The sequence below is a fragment of the Microcebus murinus genome, chromosome 14 (genome assembly GCF_040939455.1).
Source record: "Microcebus murinus isolate Inina chromosome 14, M.murinus_Inina_mat1.0, whole genome shotgun sequence".
NCBI classification, from domain to species: domain Eukaryota; kingdom Metazoa; phylum Chordata; class Mammalia; order Primates; family Cheirogaleidae; genus Microcebus; species Microcebus murinus.
Window position 1 is genome coordinate 24,942,573 of NC_134117.1, and position 23,365 is coordinate 24,965,937.

Consider the following 23,365-nt stretch of genomic DNA (forward strand, 5'->3'; position numbering starts at 1 on the left):
AATGCATGCATAAAAATAAACTAATCTTTTTTTCCATTTAAAAATTTCTTTAAAAGATAGTTGATTGTTTAAAGCAAAAATAACAATATTATAGAGATTATAATATATGTAGAAGTAAAATCTATAACAATAGCACAAAGGATGGGAAAGGGAGAAATGGAAGTATAGTGCTTGAAATTTGTTATGTCATACACAAAGTGATGTGATATTACTTGATAGTAGACTATAATAAAGATACATGTTGTAAAGCTTATATCACACCCCCACAAAATAGAGAGATATAACTAATAACCCAAAAATAGAGATAAACTGAACTCCTAACAAAGACCAGGAAAATAGGGGAGGGGAGAAGAGAACAAAGGGAATAATAGAAAATAAATAGCATCATGATAAATTTAAACATAGTCACATCAAAATTACATTAAATGTGAATGGTCCAAACATGCCAATTAAAGGCAGAGATGGTCAGACTAGATAAAGAAAACAAGGCCCAACTATTTGTTGACTATGAGAAATTCATTTATTATTATTTTTTTTTGAGACAGAGTCTCGCTTTGTTGCCCAGGCTAGAGTGAGTGCTGTGGCGTCAGCCTAGCTCACAGCAACCTCAAACTCCTGGGCTCAAGAATTCCTGCTGCCTCAGCCTCCTGAGTAGCTGGGACTACAGGCATGTGCCACCATGCCCGGCTTATTTTTTCTATATATATTAGTTGGCCAATTAATTTCTTTCTATTTATAGTAGAGATGGGGTCTCGGTCTTGCTCAGCTGGTTTCGAACTCCTGCCCTTGAGCAATCCGCCCGCCTTGGCCTCCCAAAGTGCTAGGATTATAGGCGTGAGCCACCGTGCCCGGCCTGAGAAATTCATTTTAAATATAAAGACACAGGTATGCAAACAGTAAAAGAATATAATAAAATATACCATAAAACACTAATCATAAAAAGGAGATTTTATATATAATGTCAAAGTTTTTATTCCCCAAAGAATACTATAAAAATTAAAGAGAGACATTTCATGTTGAAAAGGTCAGTACATCACTAAGACATAATTATCCTAAGAGTGCATGAACCCAATAAAGCTGCTGAAAAATACATGAAGTAAAAGCTGTTAGAACTGAAAGGAGAAATACACAAATTTAGAATTATAGTGGGACACATCAAAATTCCTCTCAATAATTGGTAAAGCAAATAGAAAATCATGTTAGGCATGGTGGCATCTACCTGTAATCTCAACTACTTGGGTGGCTGAGGCAGGAGGATCCCTTGAGCCTCAGAGTTTGAGACCAGCCTGGGACCCTATCTCAAACTAATAGAAACTAATAGAAAGTCACTAAGCATACAGAACACCTGAACATTGCAAACCAATTTAACTTAATTGACATTTTTTGGGATGAAAATTATCTGTAACCACATTTATAGCTTCAACTGTTCATACTAAAAAGAAAGGTCAGGCCAGGAGCGGTGGCTCATGCCTGTAATCCTAGCACTCTGGGAGGCCGAGGCGGGCAGATCACTCAAGGTTAGGAGATTGAAACCAGCCTGAGCAAGAGCTGAGACCCTGTCTCTACTAAAAATAGAAAGAAATTAATTGGCCAACTAAAAATATATAGAAAAAATAGCCGGGCATGGTGGTACATGCCTGTGGTCCCAGCTACTTGGGAGGTTGAGGTAGAAGGATTGCTTGAGCCTAGGCTGACACCATGGCACTCTAGCCTGGGCAAAAGAGTGAGATAGACTCTGACTCAAAAAAAAAAAAAAAAAAAAAAAGAGAAAGGAAAGGAAAGGAAAGGAAAGGAAAGGAAAGGAAAGGAAAGGAGAAAGGAAAGGGGAAAGGAAGGAAGGAAGGGAAGGAAGGGAAGGAAGGGAAGGAAGGGAAGGAAGGGAAGGAAGGAAGGAAGGAAGGAAGGAAGGAAGGAAGGAAGGAAGGAAGGAAGGAAGGAAGGATCCAAAATCATTGATCTAAGTTTCCACTTTAAGAAGCTAGAAAAAGAAGAAAAATCAATTAAAAAGAAAAAGGAAACATGACTCGGATTCTATAGACATTAAAATGAAAATAAGGGAATATGATTAATAACTTTATTTCAATAAAGTTGATAACTTAGATGAAATGGCCAAATTGTGCTTGAAAGATGAAGTAAAATGGGCTCTAGGCTGGGCACTGTGGCTCATACCTATAATCCTAGCACTCTGGGAGGCCAAGGTGGGAAGATGGCTTGAGCTCAGGAGTTTGAGACCAGCCTGAGTAAGAACAAGACCCCATCTCTACTAAAAATAGAAAAATTAGTCAGGTGTCTTGGTGAGTGCCTGTAGTCCAAGCTAATTGGGAAGTTGAGGCAGGAGTATCACTTGCGCCCAGCAGTTTGAGATTGCAGTGAGCTATGATGACACCATTGCATCAAGCCAGGGCAACAGAGCAAGACCATGTCTCAAAAACAAAACAAAACAAACTGACTGCTGAAGAAACATTAAATCTGAACAGTACCGTATCTATTAAATAAATTGAATTTGTATTAAATTCAATTACACAAAGAAAACTCCAGACCCAAACATTTCATTGGTGAATATTATCAAACATTTAAAGAAGATAATATCATATCTTATATGCAAACTCTTTCAGCAAATAGAGGAAGGAACACTTTCAAAATAATTTTAAAAGGCCAACATCACCAGGATAGTCAACCAGAGACATAAGAAAATAAAGCAACAAACCAGTACCCTCATGAACATAGATATAAATCCTTACACAGATAATCACAAAGTGAATTTAACAACATATAAAAAGGATTATAGGCCGGGCGCAGTGGCTCACGCCTGTAATCCTAGCACTCTGGGAGGCCGAGGCAGGTGGATTGCTCGAGCTCAGGAGTTCAAAACCAGCCTGAGCAAGAGCAAGACCCCGTCTTTACCATAAATAGAAAGAAATTAATTGGCCAACTGATATATATAGAAAAAATTACTTGGGCATAGTGGCGCATGCCTGTAGTCCCAGCTACTCGGGAGGCTGAGGCAGTAGGATTGCTTGAGCCCAGGAGTTTGAGGTTGCTGTGAGCTAGGCTGACGCCATGGCACTCACTCTAGCCTGGACAACAAAGCGAGACTCTGTCTCAAAAAAAAAAAAAAAAAAAAAAAAAAAAAAAAAAAAGGATTATACACCATGAACTAGGGTTTATGCCAGCAATGCAAAGGGTTTAACACTAAAAAATCAATGTAATGCACTAATTAACAGAATCAAAGTGAAAAACCATATGATAATCTAAATGAGTGCAAATAAAGCGTTGCACTGATTTCTAATAAAAACACTCAAAGAAAGGAACTTCCAACCCCCTGATAATGAGTATCTATGAAAAACCTATAGCTGACATACATCTAATACACACACACACACACACACACACACACACACACACACACACTCACATAAAATGGTGACAGACTGAATGCCTTTTGCCCAAGATCATGGACAAAAAAAGAACATTCACTCTTACCAATTACTTTTTAACATTGTACTGGAGGTCCTAGCCAGAGCAATAAAACAAGAAAGAGAAATAAAAGATACACAGATTGGGAAAGAAGTAAAAGTGTATTTCTACATATTTGCAATGAACAATCAGAAATTGAGGCTTAAAAATACCAATTCCAGTAGCATAAAAAATATGAAACACTTAGGGATAAATCTGACAAAAGACATGCAAGACCTTCACACTGAAAGCTACAACATTGCTGAGAAATATAAAAAGACCTAAACTAATGGAGAGACTACTATATTCAAACACTCAATATTTTGGGGAAATCAGTGCTCTTCAAATTGATCTATAGTCAACAAAATTCCTGTAAAAATCCCAGCAGACTTTCTTTGGGTTGAAATTGGCAAACTGATTTTTTAAATTCACATGAAAATTCAAAGGACTCAAAAAACTTTGACAGAGACAAAGGTGAAGAACTCACACTACTTGACTTCAACAGTTACTAAAAAGCTGCAATAATCAAGATAGAATGGTATTGGCATCAAGAGAGACAAAGAGATCAATGGAACAGAATAGAGTTTAGAAGTAGACTTATACACATATGGTTGATTCATTTTTGATAAAGCTGCAAAGGCAATTTCTAGGAGAAAGGATAGTTTCTTGAACAAATGGTACCGGAACAACTGGATATCCATAAGCAAAAAATCCAAAAAACAGCAAAAAAACCTTTTAATCTATACCTTGTACCATATAGAAAAATGAACTCAGAACAGACCATATATACCAAAATGTAAACACAAAACTATAAAGCTTCTAGAAGAAAACACATGGCAAATCTTTGTGACTCTGGATTAGTCAAAGATTTTTAAAGATATAATAGCAAATAACACAAGCCATAGCAGAAAAAGCTGATACAATGGACTTAAAATTAAGAACTGCTTTTGAAAGAACATTTTTAAGAAAATGAAGAAACAAGCCATGGACTGGGAGAAAATAGTTGCAAATCACATATCCAATAAACTGTACCGGTCCCCAATCTTTTTGGCACAAGGGACTGGTTTCATGGAAGACAATTTTTCCAGGAGGTGGGGTGATGGAGCTCTGCAACGGGGTCCCTAACAGGCCGCAGACCAGTACTAGTCCACAGTCCAGGAGCTGGGGACTGCAGTAATAAAAGACTTACAATCCAGAATATGTATAAGAATTTCAACTTAATAATAAGAAAACCACTCAATTAAAAATGAGCAAAACATTTAAACAGATACTTCAGCAAAATATATATATCATATGATGTTGAATTGACAATTCTATGAGGTATTAACATGTAAAACTCATGTTAACTTTTGAAGGTAATTTACTTTTGTGGCTAGGAATTCAGGGAAGTCATATGACTTCCCTGCAGAGAACAGACTGGGTATATATAGGAATTAATCTGGCTTTAGGGTTCAATCATCTAAGATCTTTTACAGGTATTAGTAACTAAAACTGAAAACTATAAATATGCCTATTTTTGAGAAATGTCTCATTTCTAAGTTTTCTTAATACTCATTAAGGAAGTCATAAGTATTTTTTTAATTGGAAAAAAGTCAATCTGTGATGCTTATGCAGTAAATATAAGTAAATGCTATATAAGGAAACTAACCTATTTGAAAACATGGCTATATTGAGGAGAATTTTTATTTTCATTTCTATATCATACAACATTAGTTGCTCCAGCTTAGTACTTTGAGATAGTCTATATATTGATGTATATAGACTAAATCAGGGTGAAACCAATGTTAACAAAAAATTTAAGGGTATATTTACTAAAGTATAATATTTCTAAGATATTTTAAATATTGGGTCATTTGGTGGTTTTTGATAGAAAAGGATACTTCTTATGTTTTGAAACTGTATGAGTATGGGAAAATAATACTTTGTGTGTAACACTGCATGGTTTGACCTCTAGGATAATTGTTTTCATCTATAGAGTAAAAATTTGAATTATTTCAATAATTGGATTTTTGCTTTCGAGAGGTCCCACAGTGGGACTAGGACCCATTGTTTTGATAGAAACCCCCCCCCCATATGCCAGTCATTATCTATTTGGTCCTTACTACAGTTTTAACTTGAACAGATTTATTCTAGTTAAGCCATAAGTGTCAATGTGTAAATTTGTTTCAATTAAAGAATTTTTCTATCAAAAAAAATTATATATACACAAATGGCAAATAAGCACATGAATAGATGCTCAACATTATTAATCATTAGGGATACACAAATTAAAACCACATGGAAGTACTACTATTGGTACCATATTTATTAGAATGAATAAATTGAAAAGACTGTGCTCAGTATTGGTGAGGATATGGAATAACTGGAACTCTCACACATTATTATACTGTAATGTAAAATGGTACCACCACTTCGGAAAACAGTCTGGGAGTTTCTAAAAATATTAAACATATGCTCACCATATACCATATAATCTAGTCATCCTGCTCCTAGGCATTTACCCTGGAGAAATAAAAGCATTTGTTCATCCCAAGACTTGTACATAAATGTTTATAGAAATTGTATTTGTAATAGAAAAAAATGTGAAACAACCCAAATGTTCATCAACTGGCAAATGGATAAATAAATTGTGGTATAACCATACAATGGAATACTACTCAGCAATTTTTTTTTTTTTTTTTTTGAGACAGAGTCTCGCTTTGTTGTCCAGGCTAGAGTGAGTGCCGTGGCGTCAGCCTAGCTCACAGCAACCTCAAACTCCTGGGCTCGAGTGATCCTTCTGCCTCAGCCTCCCGAGTAGCTGGGACTACAGGCATGCGCCACCATGCCCGGCTAATTTTTTATATATATATCAGTTGGCCAATTAATTTCTTTCTATTTATAGTAGAGACGGGGTCTCGCTCTTGCTCAGGCTGGTTTTGAACTCCTGACCTTGAGCAATCCGCCCGCCTCGGCCTCCCAAGAGCTAGGATTACAGGCCTGTGAGCCACAGCGCCCAGCCACTACTCAGCAATTTTTAAAAAGAAATGAACTGTTAATGCACATCAACAACATGGCTGAATCTCAAAATAATTATACTTAGTGAAAAGAGACAGACAAAAAAGTACATATTGTATGATTCCATTTTTATAAAACTCTAGAAAATGCAAACTCATCAGTGTTGACAGGTAGCAGATCAATGGTTACCTCGAGATTGGGGCAGGACAGGATGGAATGAGAAGGGAATATCTTTATCATCTATGATTTCGCTAGGATATACAACTGTCAAAATTTATAACTTGGTACAATTTCAATATGTCCAATTTACTGTATGCCAATTATACCTCAATAAATCTATTTTAGAAAACTAATAAATAAAATGGTCACAAGATCTGAACACTCACTTCATAAAAGAAGGATAACATACAAAAGTATATGCAACATAATTGGCTACAATAGAAATGCAAATTAAAACTACAATGAGATATCACTACACACACACTCAAATGGTTGTAATTAAAAAATATATTGACAATACCAATTGCTGGCAAGGATAAGGAAAAATGGAACTCTTATACATTGTTAGTGAAAATGCAAAATGCTTTACATTTGTAGAATCCCATAATGCCACTTTGGGAAATAGCTTGGCAGTTGTTTTTAAATTTAACACATTGACTGACACACTAGAAAAAAATTTTTCCCTGGGGCCATGGTGTTTTATTAAAACAAAAAGATCCTTTCTAATTTGTTATTTCTTATTGTTTTTGTGTGTGATTATATACAACACAATCCACATTTTTAGAATTAAATTGTCAATATTAATTATAACAATAAGAACATCAAGATTTTCATGAACCAACTGCAGGGTTGTGCTTCATGAGGCCCTGGGCTAAAAACTAGCTTGAGTTAAATACAACTCACGTGCCAGTCAACGTGTTTAACATATACTTATCTTAGGATCCAGAAATCACACTCCTAGATATCTACCCAAAAGAAATGAAAACAATATGTACACAGAAGAGCCCATACTGGAATGTTTTCATGGACTTTACTCAGAATCAACAAAAACTGGAAACATTCCAAATGTCTTTAAACTGGTTCATGAATAAACAAGCTGGTTTATCCACACAATGGAATACTATTTAGCAATAAAAACTGAGAAAGTATTTGTACATATAACAATATGGACGAATCTCAAAGGAAGTGAAAAAAAAAACACAAAAAACAACCAAATACAAAAGACTACATACTATATGACTTATCATCAATGGTCCCCAACCTTTTTGGGACTAGGGACCAGTTTCATGGAAGATAATTAAACCTCAAAAACCAGATTTAGTTGGCCTAATTACAAACGAATGAAAGTACACATTTTTGGCTGGGCGGTACACACATATCGTCCCAGCTATTTGGGAAGCTAAGGCGGAAGGACTGCTTAAGACTAGGGGTTTGAGGCTTCAATGTGCTACAATTGCACCTACGAACAGCCACTGCACTCCAGTCTGGGCAACATGGCAAGACCCTGCCTCTTGGGAAAAAAGATAAAGTACACATTTAAAAAGATATGTGTGTTTGGCCAGGCGTGGTGGCTCACGCCTGTAATCCTAGCACTCTGGGAGGCCGAGGCGGGAGGATCGCTCAAGGTCAGGAGTTGGAAACCAGCCTGAGCAAGAGTGAGACCCCGTCTCTACTAAAAATAGAAAGTAATTAATTGGCCAACTAAAAATATATAGAAAAAGCAACAGACTTACTTTACCTGCATGTTTCACACGTATCTTTTTAATTTTCTTTCTTTTTTTTTTGAGACAGTCTCACTCTGTTGCCTGGGCTAGAATGCTGTGGTGTCAGCCTAGCTCACAGCAACTTCAAACTCCTGGGCTCAAGCGATCCTCCTGCCTCAGCCTCCCAAATAGCTGGGACTACAGGTGTGTGCCACCACGCCCGGCTAATTTTCTATATTTCATAACAATAGGGTCTCACTCTTATTCAGGCTGGTCTCAAGCTCCTGGCCTCAAGCAATCTTCTTGCTACAGCCTCCCAAAGTGGTAGGATTACAAGTGTGAACCAGTACGTCTGGCCAAAACGTGAGCTCTAAATCTAATGAGGAAAACAGGAAATGTACCCCTTTCTCTTCTCCAGAGCCAAGACTGCCTAAATGTTCAGAGTAAGGATTCCAAATGGGCTTCAAATGCTTCATCTTTTCCCTGAGTTGTGCAAAAGATTCTGTCTACCCTGGTATCCCATCTAATCTTCTAATCAAAGCAGCATGTACCAATCTGGGCTCTTGGCTAACAAGAAAATAAACAATTTAGTGCTTTTGAAGGTGACATTCCTCCTTTTGAATCACTTCTTTCCCCAAGTGTCAAATGGTTCAGACAAGGTGGTGTATGGGGAATAAAAAATATGGCATTCAAGTTGCTGGAGGCATCAGCCCTTGAATAGGATGCAGAACTAAGGGGTTGACCAGGGGGTTCATGCAAATTCCTAGGCCACTATTTGAAGGCACAGGTGTGCAGGTCCTTAGATTTTGGACAGGTTCCAACTTGAATAATTATATTCTCACTCCCTTAGTACCTCCTGCTGTTTCTGGTGGATACGGAATTCTTATTCACTTTCTGTACTAAACTGTTGTGCAGGGTTGCCGTGCAGCTGTTAAACAGCTGCCACATTCCTCTCCACATATAGTCTCTAAAGCACTTTTGGATGAAAGGCATTATATAAACATATTTTATTGTCATGTATTGGTTGCTTTTTCACTTAGTAGAAGGTTTTGTGAAGTTTTAACTACTAAATCCAAACCTATATCCCACAGCACATCAACATTTAATTTCTTCCCCTACATACTCTGGGAACTCCTCTGAACAACAAGGCTCTTACCACAAGGGTCCGTAGACAGAGTGTCCCTGCAGGAGCACGAGGGTCCAAAGCAGCCACAAGATCCCACACTTTAATTTTTCTAAAAATCAAAAAGGGGACAAAAATCTCAGTTAAAAGTAAAATTAAGAGAACACAGGGAAGAATAGCAAAAAGTCATGGCAATAAATATGGATGGCGAATACAGTTTATACGATAAATCCAGCTCACAGGAATATATATAAACTTTTTTGTTTTGTAGACTTGGTTCTTGCATTCATTCTTGGGTAGAGGTTATTGGTCTTAACATGGGAAAATGTACGTGATTAACCTAAAAACGAGAAACAGGTTAGCTTTAACCAAATTGAAGATAGTAGTGGTAAAGTTATACCATACTCTGGGATCAAGAGGAGATCGTATGCAGACCTCTTACTGATAAGAAATTACTTAGACCTAGAAATCTATTAACTCTGAGGCACCCTCTTTCTGGTCAGTTCTAAGAATGGCCCAGGTCACATGTACCAGAGGACTGGGGTCCATTTAAGAGCACTGGAATTTATATAAGCGAATCCTCATATTTTGATTTAAAGAATAGTCTAGCCCTTTCAAAAAATAGGCCAGGTTTCCTCAAGGTATATAACAGACAAATCCTAAGAAAGGTAGGTACAGATCAAAGCCAAGGCAATGAGAAAATATAGCCTTGACCCAGTGGGAACATGTCATCATACCCTGAACAATTTCCCAAGGGTATGACAATGATGGCTGACTTGAAGCATAGGAAGTGAGTTGGCTACATTTCGTGCTGCTTGAGTTGGCTTAATGTGTTAGTATAGCCAGCTTGTGAACTAAGATAATGTTTTAAGTAGTTTCTGATATTTAAAAACTGCCAATATTTGAACTGTAGCTGTCTACCCCTCACCTCCCAAATCAAGTACTCTGACAAGAAGTAATGATAAAGAGTCCTTCATAAATGAATATACTTTTGTATGCATTTATTCTGTGCTTAGCATTGTTGGACACAATGATATATTAATAACATGAATGGATTCCACGACAACTAAAATTAGAAGAAAATCAAGATGACTGAACTCATTCTAAATGAAATGTTAGCAGAAGTGATGACAAGAGAGCTATACTTCTAGAAATTACTCAGAGATCAAAATTCAAGACCCTACCACACTAAGCCCCCAAAATACTGCCCTCTAGTGTTTCTATTTTGTTAATAAGTTACCATTTTTCATGCATATCTTGTTATACCGGATTGTCTGGTTCTTTGCTTTATAGGGCAAAGCAGACAAATATATAACCAAATAACTAAAATATTAAAGAAAATCATGCACAAACAAGTACAATAAAATGGTTGGGAAGAATATTTTAGAAAAGAGTAAACAAAGGAGAGGTGGATTAGAGAGAGGAATATTGGATCAGGTACTTTCTTTTCTTTTTTTTTTGAGACAGAGTCTTGCTCTGTTGCCTGGGCTAGAGTACCGTGGCATCAGCCTAGCTCACAGCAACCTCAAACTCCTGGGCTCAAGCGATCCTCCTGCCTCAGCCTCCCGAGTAGCTGGGACTACAGGCATGTGCCACCATGCCCAGCTAATTTTCCCTATATATTTTAGTTGCCAATTAATTTCTTTCTATTTTTTTAGTAGAGATGGGGTCTCACTCTTGCTCAGGCTGGCTTCGAACTCCTGACCTTGAGCAATCTGCCTGCCTCGGCCTCCCAGAGTGCTATGATTACAAGCATGAGCCAGCACGCCCAGCCTTGGATCAGGTACTTTCTATAAAATCTAAAAGCTTTTAGAGACAAAGAAAGGTTATGATTAACATCATAAACCAGGTGGGATAAAGATGTGGATATTTTTTTTTGTTTTTTTTGAGACAGAGTCTCACTTTGTTGCCCAGGCTAGAGTGAGTGCCGTGGCGTCAGCCTAGCTCACAGCAACCTCAAACTCCTGGGTTCAAGCAATCCTTCTGCCTCAGCCTCCCAAGTAGCTGGGACTACAAGCATGCGCCACCATGCCCGGCTAATTTTTTCTATATAATATTAGTTGGCCAATTAATTTCTATTTATAGTAGAGACGGGGTCTCGCTCTTGCTCAGGCTGGTTTTGAACTCCTGACCTCGAGCAATCCACCCGCCTTGGCCTCCCAGAGTGCTAGGATTACACACGTGAGCCACCGCACCCAGCCAAGATGTGGATTTTTTTATAGCCCTGACTAAAGCATTATAAAAGCTATCCGTGCGACAAAAACATTTGTACCCCCCCTTAGTATTTTGGAAAAAAAAAAGATGTGGACTTTTTAAAAACTCTGTTGGCAAACTCACCCATCATAGGCCCCACTGACTATCCTCTTGTTATCAAATCGAATACAACGCACCAATTCCTCATGGCCTTCTAACACTCGCAAACATGCACCACATTCTATGTCCCATAATCTGGAAAAGAAAATTGAGTCAAGTGAATTTTCATGTATTCTTTTCAAAGCCTGGAATGGTATAATAATATACCTCATACATCTTTTACAAATCCACAAAAGTAAAATCAATCACCACCCATTCAAAAATGTATTGCTTTCAATGTAATTTATTTCCTTTCTGCCATATAACTCAGGCAGAAAAATGTATATGGTTTAAGTTCAAATGTAATATGTATTTTCAAAGCACAATGTTTTACATAATTCTGTAACCAGGTTCTCCCAAACATAAAAAGGATGAATTCTATGCACACAGTTCTCTGAGAAGGAAACAAAGAAGCCAAGAAAGTATGCTTCCTGAAATCACCACTCCAAATGAGATCCAGAATGTTGGTGACTCCTGCCCTCACAAAGCATCTCTGTCACTGAGACACTCTGCTTTCGCCCACTATCCAGGAAAGTCTTTCTCATACAATGGAAATACAAAGTCAGTTCTCAAAAACTTTTGTGTTCTAATTTAAAAAATTGTATGCTTTCAGGCCAATCCAAGTGACTTATAGGAAGGATAATTTCCTTAGACATAACAGTAGCTCTGTTTGTTGTTCTAATGGCCTCTTCATCCTCTTGGTACTTCAGTGAAGGAAGGGAGAGGATGGATAAATCTTCCAAATTCTAATCTTATCTGTGTCATTCATCCTTGTGAAGGGAAAACACCAAAAAATACTTCAACTGTGAAATCTTCATAATTTCAAAGACAGGTTACTCTCTGGCCAATTATGTAATGCTAAGATAAAACTGTACAATTTCTAGTAGGAAAACAAATCTTTTTTCTTTTCTTAAAAACAGTGCCAAAGAGAAGAGGCCTTTAGCTATTTATTGGCACTTTTAAACTTATAGACAGGAGAAATTAAAGGGCCTTTAACTTTCATCTACCTATCTTACTTGCTCACTTCCTTATTCAAGCAGTACCTCTGAAATAAGTCTAGCTGGTGATAAAACTATAATAGGAAGGAAAGACATTAGCAAAAGTCTTTGTTTTATGCATCTTTGCTTGGGGCAAACTTTTAACCTGTAATAAGTTACAGAAAGGAAAAACAGATGATTATAAACATAACACAGCTGAAGGTTGGTACGATCTGTGCACAAATAACGAATTAGAGTATAATAACCATCCTTTCTAGGAAAGGGCACCTGGTGCTCACCTGATAGTGTTGTCAGAAGAGCCACTCACTACCAGCCTGTCTCTGTATTGCAAACAGGCAATGCCTCGTTTGTGTCCATTTAAGGTCCTCACAAATTCACAAGTGCTTGTGTTCCATACCTGAAACAGAGAGTGGTATCGAGGAATTGATTTTGGTGCTTATCCTGATAAAAATCTATGGCAATGGTAGTCTTGTGGAAGCAGAATACAGGACTGAATCATTAGGGGGAAGTCAACTTCTCAAACAAATAAAGACATGAATTTTAATTCATGATAATATAGGGCTAATTTGTAGTTGGCTGCTATGATATGAGAATTCCTAAAATTGGTTTACTCTTACGGGGTTAGTTTGGTCTTCTAGATATACTTTCTTGAACCTAAGTTTACCCCTGCTCTTCTCGCACTCACCATTATTTATAGGAATAAAATACCTAGTCAAAATTGTCGTACAACTTGTCTCATTTGTAACTGTTTTACCCATAGACTAGTCTCTGAATTAAATATTTTCTTTTCTTTTTTTTTTTTTTTTTGAGACAGAGTCTCACTCTGTTGCCTGAGCTAGAGTGCAGTGGCATCAGCCTAGCTCAAAGCAACCTCAAACTCCTGGGCTCAAGTGATCCTTCTGCCTCAGCCTCCCAAGTAGCTGGGACTACAGGCATGCACCACCATGTCTGGCTAATTTTTTCTGTATGTTTTTAGTTGGCCAATTAATTTCTTTCTATTTTTAGTAGAGAAGGGGTCTCGTTCTTGCTCAGGCTGGTCTCGAACGCCTGACCTCCATCGATCCGCCCGCCTCGGCCTCCCAGAGTGCTAGGATTACAGGCGTGAGCCAACGTGCCTGGCCTACATTTTCTTATTCTACAGTGATGTTTAAATATGAAATTGGTCCGGGCGTGGTGGCTCACGCCTGTAATCCTAGCACTCTGGGAGGCCGAGGCGGGCGGATCGATCGAGGTCAGGAGTTCGAGACCAGCCTGAGCAAGAACGAGACCCCTTCTCTACTAAAAATAGAAAGAAATTAATTGGCCAACTAAAATAAAATATATATAGAAAAAATTAGCCAGGAATGGTGGTGCGTGCCTGTAGTCCCAGCTACTTGGGAGGCTAAGGCAGTAGGATCACTTGAGCCCAGGGGTTTGAGGTTGCTGTGAGCTAAGCTGATGCCACAGCACTCTAGCCGGGGCAACAGAGTGAGACTCTGTCTCAAAAAACAAAAGAAAACAAAACAAAATATGAAATTGCCCTTGATTAAATCTTCATATGAACTCCCCTATTCTAAGTTGGGGACTTACTGAAAAATGCCTTATTACCTTTATAGTTCGATCCCCAGATGCAGAAACTATGTACTTGTCATCAAAGTCTACAACATTGACAGCAGCTCGGTGTCCGACCAGCACCCTCCGGAGAGTAATGTCTGTTGGGGAGGCCATATCCCACACAGCAATGGAACGGTCTTTGGAGCAGGTCACCATCATGCCATTATTGAAACGCAAGTGCAGAACTGCTTCACAATGGTGAATCAGTGTGTTCAGCATTTCACCTGTATTTACATCCCACACTCTGCAAGGAATATCTGAGATTTAGATGGCATTCAACTATAATTTGTTACCCGTTTTTGAACATCATGCTCTCCGCCACTGTCCATATTTTCATGGGAAGGATTATAACTTTACTCTTCTTTTACATCATTGAGGTGTAGCTAAGGTAGAGAGTACTGATGGACCATGGGGAAGTGGTAGATGAGAAAGGGTCTGCATTGGGAGAGTGGGAAAAGGAAGGAGAGGAGATGCTGCCAATGTGAAATCATTAAGACACACGGCTTGAAATGAGGGCAAGGTGTGGAGGGTAGGGATGAGGCAGCGGCCATCATCACTTAATAATTTGGCCCAGACATGAAGATTATAGAACTTCTGACATTTAAATTGATACCATTAATAAGATACAGTTTAAGTGGGAAATCTGATTAATATCAGCAGCATTAGTGCCCACCCCATCAACAGCTCTCAGGAATCAGAACTGACAGAGGCCAAGATGCTTCTGCCACACAAGCAGTAATGTGAATTTGAGTTGATTACCCTGGATTTTAGGGTTCATTACACAGGTCAAAGGCCAAGATTACCCAGATCTAAGTCCAACTCCCCATTTCAGTGCTTTGAAGGAGTTTGGGGTCAAGAAAAGCCCTCCCACTATAAACATGGGATTCTCAGAAGAGTGTGGGACACTTGGATAACTTGAGAATTTTGTGTGATGATATGCTTTACTTTGATTACTCTATTTTTGGGTATCTACTTTGGGTTTAAAAACATTTTATTCCCTTTTCTCAGTTTAGCCCTCCTTTTTAGAAAATCATTTCCTCCCTTACCCTATAAATGATGTTAGCATCTACAATGTTTCAGCTTCCATAAGGCACTCCACAAGCACCAATAAATGTTAAATATCGATAACTACAAAGACTGAGTTTGCTATGCCTTTAAGTCATAAGACAAAAAATAGGAACAGCCTTTCCTATTCACAGAGGATAACTTGGAATGGTAAACATTTAACTTTAGAGAATCTAACAATGCAGTTAACTGCTTTTCTTCTAGGTTTCTTTTTTTTAAAGTTACTTTTGATGCATTATGTTTGCTAAATCCTTTAGCTTAAGGCAAAATTCCTAACAGAGGTTTCCAGCAGCACGGCTGGTTCCCAGAACTCAAGCTTCCCGGACTCCAGCAGCATAATGGCTGTGTCATCAAATCACCGATGCCTCTGGAAATTGAAGGCCCCTCCCTGAGTGAAGATCACAATTAAAAACTGCAGGGATGGCAGAGGAGGGGCTGGCAAAGAGAGAGCACTGTTCACCTGTACACATTTTAAAGGAGGCCTGTGCTATAGTTATAACCTCCTGAAAAGAAGGCTTCATGGCATTCATGTCATTCCCCTGTGAGGTGGTTTTTGTAAATAATGCATGGTTTACCATAAAGATAAGAAAACTTTCTATAATGGACAATTCTCCAAATAAAAATAGAATCTTAAATGCACAAAAATGTAAATCTACTGCGATCATTCCTAAATCAAGTTTTCTCGTTCTAGATTGACACAAAAGATGGGTGTTGGCAGGGGCGGCCTGATGGTTTATTCTTTTTTAGTTTCAGAACTGTATTCATGCTGATATATATAAAATTACTATCTATGACAAAGAATAGAGCAGAGCTGACATTTCAGAGTTCAAAAGAACATTTGAAATTTTCTACCTGACCGTGGAATCCGATGATCCAGTTATGATCACCCTCTCATCATACTGGAGACACAGGACAGAACCCGTGTGGCCTGTGAGAATTCGCTTGCATTCCAATGTGCTTTTATCCCAGATCTAGGATGGCAAACAAGATCCTTTTGATCACCGTGATAATGGAGTGCTGTGGAGACTTGTTGGCCCTATTATGTGTTTGATTCCACCAAAAGAATCACAGCCTAGCGTAGTGTGGAATGCATTCTTCTCTGTGAGTATAGCTAAGCACTTATATATGTATGGTCTCAGTCCTAATGCAAACTTTATCCTTTTCATTACGGAACAGGGGTAGCCTATAATTATGTGAAGGCCAAAAGAGTAATAAGCCCATTCAGTGCACTTCAAGAAGACAATTTAACTCTTTTGGGGGAAGCAGATGTCTGTCCTTTAAGGAAATGATTTTGGCTTTTTGGGACTGAAAACAATCTAAAATTTTCGCTTACTTTCTAGAAAAAATGCTTAGAGTTTATGATTTGGATTGCATGATGAGTGTGGTACCTACCCTCCCGAAACTGAAGAAACCTCACCTTGATTGTGTTGTCTCTAAGGCCGCTTACTATTTTCTGATCATCATACTGTAAACAGTAAACTCCTTTGCTTGTTTCACTTCGGCAGTGGATTCTTTGTAAACTATGTCTTCCACATCTCCAATTAGATTCTATTGTCTGAGAAGGAATGGTAAAGAGGCAGTAATTACGAAAGGACCAGAACCAAACTCTTCTCTGACTTTAATAGCAACCAATGGCTCAATGCCTCACTCTATGGGAGATATAAAACTTAAGGCAAACTAAAATTATGGCTTCAAAAAGCTACTATTTAAATTTATAAAACATTTTTCCATTAGCAAGATAAGTAAAGATTTATTTTCTAGACCTTTTTTCTACATATAACTCAATCAATTAAATAATAAATCTGGTGGAAGGAGACTACTCAGTAAGAGAGGGCCAGCTTTGAACTATGTGAGGTTATGTGCTCAGTGTTCTTCTTTTATATGTTTCTACCCATGAACTTCTATGGAGACTAAATTCAGAAAATACTGAAATATCAGCTTATGAGTACAAATTGAACAGTCTCACAACTATTATATGAGAGTATCATTTTCCCTCATCTATTTTCATCTATTTATCTATCAGTAAACAATTTTTAAAAGCTTTAAAAATTTTGCCTAGCAAGTTATTATATTTTACTCACCCTACTCACATGTAAAGAGATTTTTAACCCACATAAATAAACCTTAATGGGTTTGCCCTAACAATACTGTGACTAAGGAATGTTGATAATTCTCTACCATTTGGCAAATATCCCCAAATACATAGATTCTTACCTCAATGTCTTGTATAATTTTAGGATAAAGTGCTCTATAAAAAGAGTTGGGAGGAGCATTCCCATCAGGAGGTTTGTTTTTGAATAAATACTGTCCCCTATAAAAATAACAAATATTTCCCAAATGAAAATCATAATATTATAAATTTACAAGGAGCTTCACATTTCTTCAAATATTTTCACAGTTAACATTCCATAGAATCTCCATAACTAGCCTGGGGAAGTGTGAACTTACGCCTAATTTTAGGAGTCTCATGTCAAGGAGTAACTTTCTGGACTCTAAGTAATTCTATCAACATTGATTTGCTTTTGGGTAAAACACGATTATTTCTAATGTAGAATCAGAATATCAGGCCTTTAAGAATATTATAACATCAACAGATAAATGGAATATTTACAATCAGAATTCACCTACTGGTCTATTAGATTTCTGTATAGAATCACTGGCCTCACAATTTGAAAATTTTCTTTGTAACAGTAACTATTACTTTCAACTAGCACATGCTCCAGTGTCACTTTGTTTCACTAAGAAAAGCTATGTCAGTGGAGCCCTGCATGGTGGGCAGCAGCAATGCCTCTGTCACAGAGATCACTTTTTCTAGGTCTTTGTGTGGGATAAGGTTGCTCAGTCACCCAGGCTGCTGGTGATCAGTGCAGCTACGATTTGAAAGGAACAATTCAGTTAATTTCCACAGAAAACAAAGGGATCACAGGAGTGTCCAGCAGCAGGTAGGGAAGAAGATGAAAAAAATACCTAACAGCACTGTGCTGTCAAATCTAAGTCATGAAATTGACTTTCACAGGTGTGTTCCTGGCTATGTACGTACATATATGCATTTTACTGCTTTTTCTGATTCCAGTGAGCAACATTTGTTAGTATCTCCTTCCTTATGACAGCACATCTCTGGAATACTCATATCCCAAGCTAGATCTTTGTTACAAAAAAAATCAGTAAATGGCAATCACTTCCTGCTGGGCAAAAAATTTAATTCCTCATCCTGAAGTTAAGAACCCACCAAACACGGTGTGGAAGCTAGTAAACCCCACTATGGGTGTACTAACTGCTGTTCTCACTGGCACTGTGCCTTGCAAAGTGGAGATAGGCAGAAATGCCTCTGAGTGTAATCCTGGCACCAGAGAAATCATGTTTTCTCTGGGCCAGTCATCCACTCCTCCCTCTATAGCTCCATTACAATATAATTAATTGTTCAATGTCTCCAGGAGCTCTTCTCCCCTGCCCTCTCCCTATTATACACCTTGAAGATTAGTTGAGAAAATTTCCTATCAGGAAGGCTTTGGCTCTAACTTCCATGTTAATACAGAAAAGAAAATTCTGCAATGGAGAAGCAAAAGTAATAGTTTTTAAAAAGTGGCCTAATAGGCCGGGCGCTGTGGCTCACGCCTGTAATCCTAGCTCTTGGGAGGCCGAGGTGGGCGGATTGCTCAAGGTCAGGAGTTCAAAACCAGCCTGAGCAAGAGCGAGACCCCATCTCTACTATAAATAGAAAGAAATTAATTGGCCAACTGATATATATATAAAAAATTAGCTGGGCATGGTGGCGCATGCCTGTAGTCCCAGCTACTCGGGAGGCTGAGGCAGGAGGATCACTCGAGCCCAGGAGTTTGAGGTTGCTGTGAGCTAGGCTGACGCCACGGCACTCACTCTAGCCTGGACAACAAAGCGAGACTCTGTCTCAAAAAAAAAAAAAAAAAAAAGTGGCCTAATAAAACGTAATATACCAGCATAAGGAAAAGGGCAAACAAGATACATTATAAAATCATCCAGGATTAAAGGTACACTTCTCTGAACAATCTTATTCTATAAACACTTTGCAGGCAAATAATAGATTTTGAATGCAAAGATTTTAGGTTTGACTCCTGAGCCCACACTCTTAACTACTTTACTGTTTCTCAATGCCCACCATAACTGAGATTCCTGTCTTCTTTTTAATCTCTGGCAATTTTATACAGGCACTCCAGGATTTTCTTCATATGCAATGATACTATCTCTATCTCCTAAGGAAAGAGAACTCATACAAACTTTTGAGCTTGTTTTCTATTTAAATGCATTTGTTATGTCTTGGTAAAATATCTGTATTTCTTCAAATCAAAGGTGCTAGAAAAAGGAGTGGATAGGTGTTGAAAACTGGCTTCTCAGTCTGTATTTACGTTTTAAGTCAAAACTTTTCATGATGGAAACTCGTTGACAACAGGGACCACTTCTATGTGAAATGCCTAGTACCTGTAAGAATGTGAGTATGTGATAAATGTTAAATATTAAATTCAGAATGTTGTCATAAAATGTGATCTGCTGATTAAGAAAATGGACTTTTCCCAAGTGGTCTTTTATTGAAAGAGTTACCACTACTGAGCAGAGAGAGCATTTTTCAGAATTAGTCAAGAAAGAAAATGACGGAGTTCATGTCCTAGACTGTCAAATCCATCTAGATATAAAAAATAACAACAAAGTGGAAGTTAAATCTTAGAGACCCAAAGCTTTTGTTAGAAAACTATATTTATTTACTTACTTTTGGTTGAAAGAAATGGAAGAAACTTTCAAAGATAGCAAATGGGAAAAGGTATAACAGACATTACTGACTTAATAGGCTTGGTAAGACAACTTGAAAGAAGAGAAACTGATCACAAATTAATTTTTTTTCAAAGCAAGGGAGGACAACTGACACAGGAAGAAAGGCAAAATGTAAAAATTGAAGCAGCAATAAGAAAATGAGGGGAATACTGGAGGAGGTCTACATGGAATGGATGAGTATTTCTATTTTCATGAAGTATATCAAGTTATGAGGACAAATGTGGCCAAAGACAGCGGACTATAGTCAGAACTCTAAAGAATATTCAAAAGAGCAGGAATGGGTATCTGTGCTTGAAGAGATAGAGGAGAGAGAGGTAATCAGTACTGGACCCTGGATTATTTCCCAGGTATACCGTCACATACTCTTTTAACACATTAACTGCCTTGTGAGTTGCATTTAACTCACATTAGTTTTGAGTCCTGGGCTTTGTGAAGCATATGTAACTCACAAGTCTCTTCACCCTGGGAGCTACGAGAACTACTTTTCATGTTGCATATAATTCATGCACACAAAAAATTAAAAATAACAAAATTTTCATTAAATTAGAAAGCATCATTTTGTTTTCAAAAATTTTATTCTTTTTTTTTTGAGACAGAGTCTTGCTCTCTCGCCTGGGCTAGAGTGCTGTGGTGTTAGCCTAGCTCATAGCAACCTCAAATTCCTGGGCTCAAGTGATCCTCATGCCTCAGCTTCCCAAGTAGCTGGGACTGCAGGCATGTGCCACCACACCTGGCTCATTTTTCTATTTTTAGTAGAGATGATGTCTCACTCTTGCTCAGGCTGATCTCGAATTCTTGACCTCTAGAGATCCTCCTATCTCTATCCTCTTACGTTGGCCTCCCAGAGTGCTAGGATTATAGGCGTGAACAACCACGCCTGGTCGAAAGTTTTTATTCTATTTTTCTAATAAAACACTGCGGCCCCCAAGGAAAAAAAATTTTTTTTCTAGTGTGGCAGTCAGTGTGTTAAAAGGCCCAAAAGCTATCTTGTCAATGATCTTATTTTTTTCTTTGTAACTAACATAACAGATCTAGTTGTTTCGTGACAACCCTAAGCAAAATTGTGGAGCCTATTTTACCTTTGGCAATTTTCACATCTATCTGCCAAGAACTGCCACTTACTTCCTCTTCTCTCAGCCTTTTAAAAAAGGACTTAGTAAATGCCCAGTGTCTGAGGAAGGTTTCTTGTCATTTACAGGGAACATAGTGGATTTTAATAGGGAAGAAAACTTTTATAGCTAAGGGAATGAATCTCCATTACCGAAGTTTCAGGTCAGGAATTAATCTGGAGGACCGTTTTTCTTTTTTCTGAGGAATCCTCAGAAGTCTTCCCTAGCTGCCCTAAAATTTCCCCATGTAAGCAGTTGTCTATAGCTATTTCAAAGGCTTATCCTGGTACTCTTGGCAAAATGATAGACTCTGAATGTCATATAACTGTATTCTTATTTGCTTTGTTATACCATTAAATAATTTACTTCCAAAGTATGAAAGATAAGATTTTTATTTTTCAAATAGTGAAATAAGTGAGAATAAAAAACATATTTGAGAAGAAATAACAATATTCTAACCTTCTTTTATTTATACAATTGTTACACAGTTAAAGAATTGCCTGGTTTTTGATTACTTTAATTGAATTTGAGAGCAGATTTTAAAAAGTCTTCCTAACAGCTAGAATGACAAAAATCTCTGAAGCACTTCATATAACATTTAGAGGTTATATTTTTATTATGTGTTAATGAATTTCAAAGACCAAAGGAAAAAAGCCAACATTTTAATGAAAATTCTAAATAGAGAAAGCAGATCCACATGAGTATTTATCTTTTAAAAAGTATTCTTCATTCTGAAATATTTCGTATCTGTTTACAATCCTAGATAAACAATTGATAAAATTAACTTAGAAGGATATAACTGAGCATACAAATGCCTACTTATCATTTTTTCTATCAACTAAAATATGTAATGGCACCTTTATTTTATTTATGAACTATTCATACCTAACTTTTTTTTTTTTTTTTTGAGACAGAGTCTCACTTTGTTGCCTAGGCTAGAGTGAGTGCCGTGGCGTCAGCCTAGCTCACAGCAACCTCAAACTCCTGGGCTCAAGCGATCCTTCTGTCTCAGTCTCCCGAGTAGCTGGGACTACAGGCATGCGCCACACCATGCCAGGCTAATTTTTTCTATATATATTAGTTGGCCAATTAGTTTCTTTCTATTTTATAGTAGAGACGGGGTCTCGCTCTTGCTCAGGCTGGTTTTGAACTCCCGACCTCGAGCAATCCGCCCGCCTCGGCCTCCCAGAGAGGTAGGATTACAGGCGTGAGCCACCGCGCCCGGCCCATACCTAACTTTCTTATAGTGACATTCCAAAGACATAGTCTTAGAGAAAATTCTAAAAACAAAGACATTTTCCAGAAGTTCTAAAGAAATGGTGCCATTTTGTTAAGAGAACAACAAAATTGGTTAAGTTCCCTAGGCTGCTAGCTATAAGATGCTTCAGGGAACTCAGAATTAAGCAAGAAAATCTTGAGAAAATATAAGTCTTAAGAAGAAACAATGATTTATACTAAATTTCATTTTTCACTTTTTCTGATGGCTAGAATTATTAATCTAGCTGGGCATAAAAAATAATATTTGATAAAATACCAGAGGCATAGGCTAAAGGCAGAAATCTTCTGAAGGAAAAGAAAATCATTTGTCCATTATTTTAGGGGAAAGATCTGATGATTTCTGTCTTATTCAAAGACATCTACTTGCATTATAAATTGCCCATCATCCCTTTTGCACGATACCAATTTCTGCCCAGAGAACAGAATGCATTAAACAGGAGGGCTGGTCAGTTTTCCATTATTTTGCAAAGCAATATTAATACAATATTATGTCATTTTATGAGTGAATGGTGGGAAGAAAAACTGCTGAGTTCATAAACTATTCTGTCACATTTTTGCTACAAATCAGCAAAATCACTGTTTTAAATGACAAGTAGTCTCAGTGGTTCCTAACAATCTTCCAATGACTCTGATTGGCCAGGTCTTGATGCTCTATAAGAGTAAGAAAGCTAAAAGGCTCACCACCCTCTTCGTTCTGCCAGGCCTCTCCACAGAGAATCTGTCCTGACCATTCTCTCGATGAGCTTCTTCCATAACATGCCATCAGATGTCACTCGGTACCATTCCTTACACACTAGTTCAGCAGCACATAATGATTTGGCATCCAGGTATGACAGAATATTCTCAGCAATATGATCCAAACCCCGAGCTTTCAATGGGGGGAGGAGG

At 37.8% G+C, this 23,365-nt stretch overlaps 1 protein-coding gene across 10 annotated transcripts in view; it reads right to left on the reverse strand.

The window, feature by feature from the left end:
- BTRC (beta-transducin repeat containing E3 ubiquitin protein ligase) overlaps positions 1-23,365 on the reverse strand; it is a 185,743-nt gene that overhangs the window by 11,933 nt on the left and 150,445 nt on the right. For all 10 annotated transcript variants that reach the window (XM_076009832.1, XM_076009836.1, XM_012769203.2 and 7 more), the window contains 8 exons: positions 23,159-23,345; positions 17,502-17,598; positions 16,705-16,842; positions 16,140-16,258; positions 14,217-14,466; positions 12,908-13,026; positions 11,617-11,727; positions 9,313-9,391 (listed from right to left, as the gene is read on the reverse strand). In XM_076009832.1, coding sequence (XP_075865947.1) covers positions 9,313-9,391; positions 11,617-11,727; positions 12,908-13,026; positions 14,217-14,466; positions 16,140-16,258; positions 16,705-16,842; positions 17,502-17,598; positions 23,159-23,345 — 1,100 coding nt within the window. The remainder of the gene's footprint in view (positions 1-9,312; positions 9,392-11,616; positions 11,728-12,907; positions 13,027-14,216; positions 14,467-16,139; positions 16,259-16,704; positions 16,843-17,501; positions 17,599-23,158; positions 23,346-23,365) is intronic.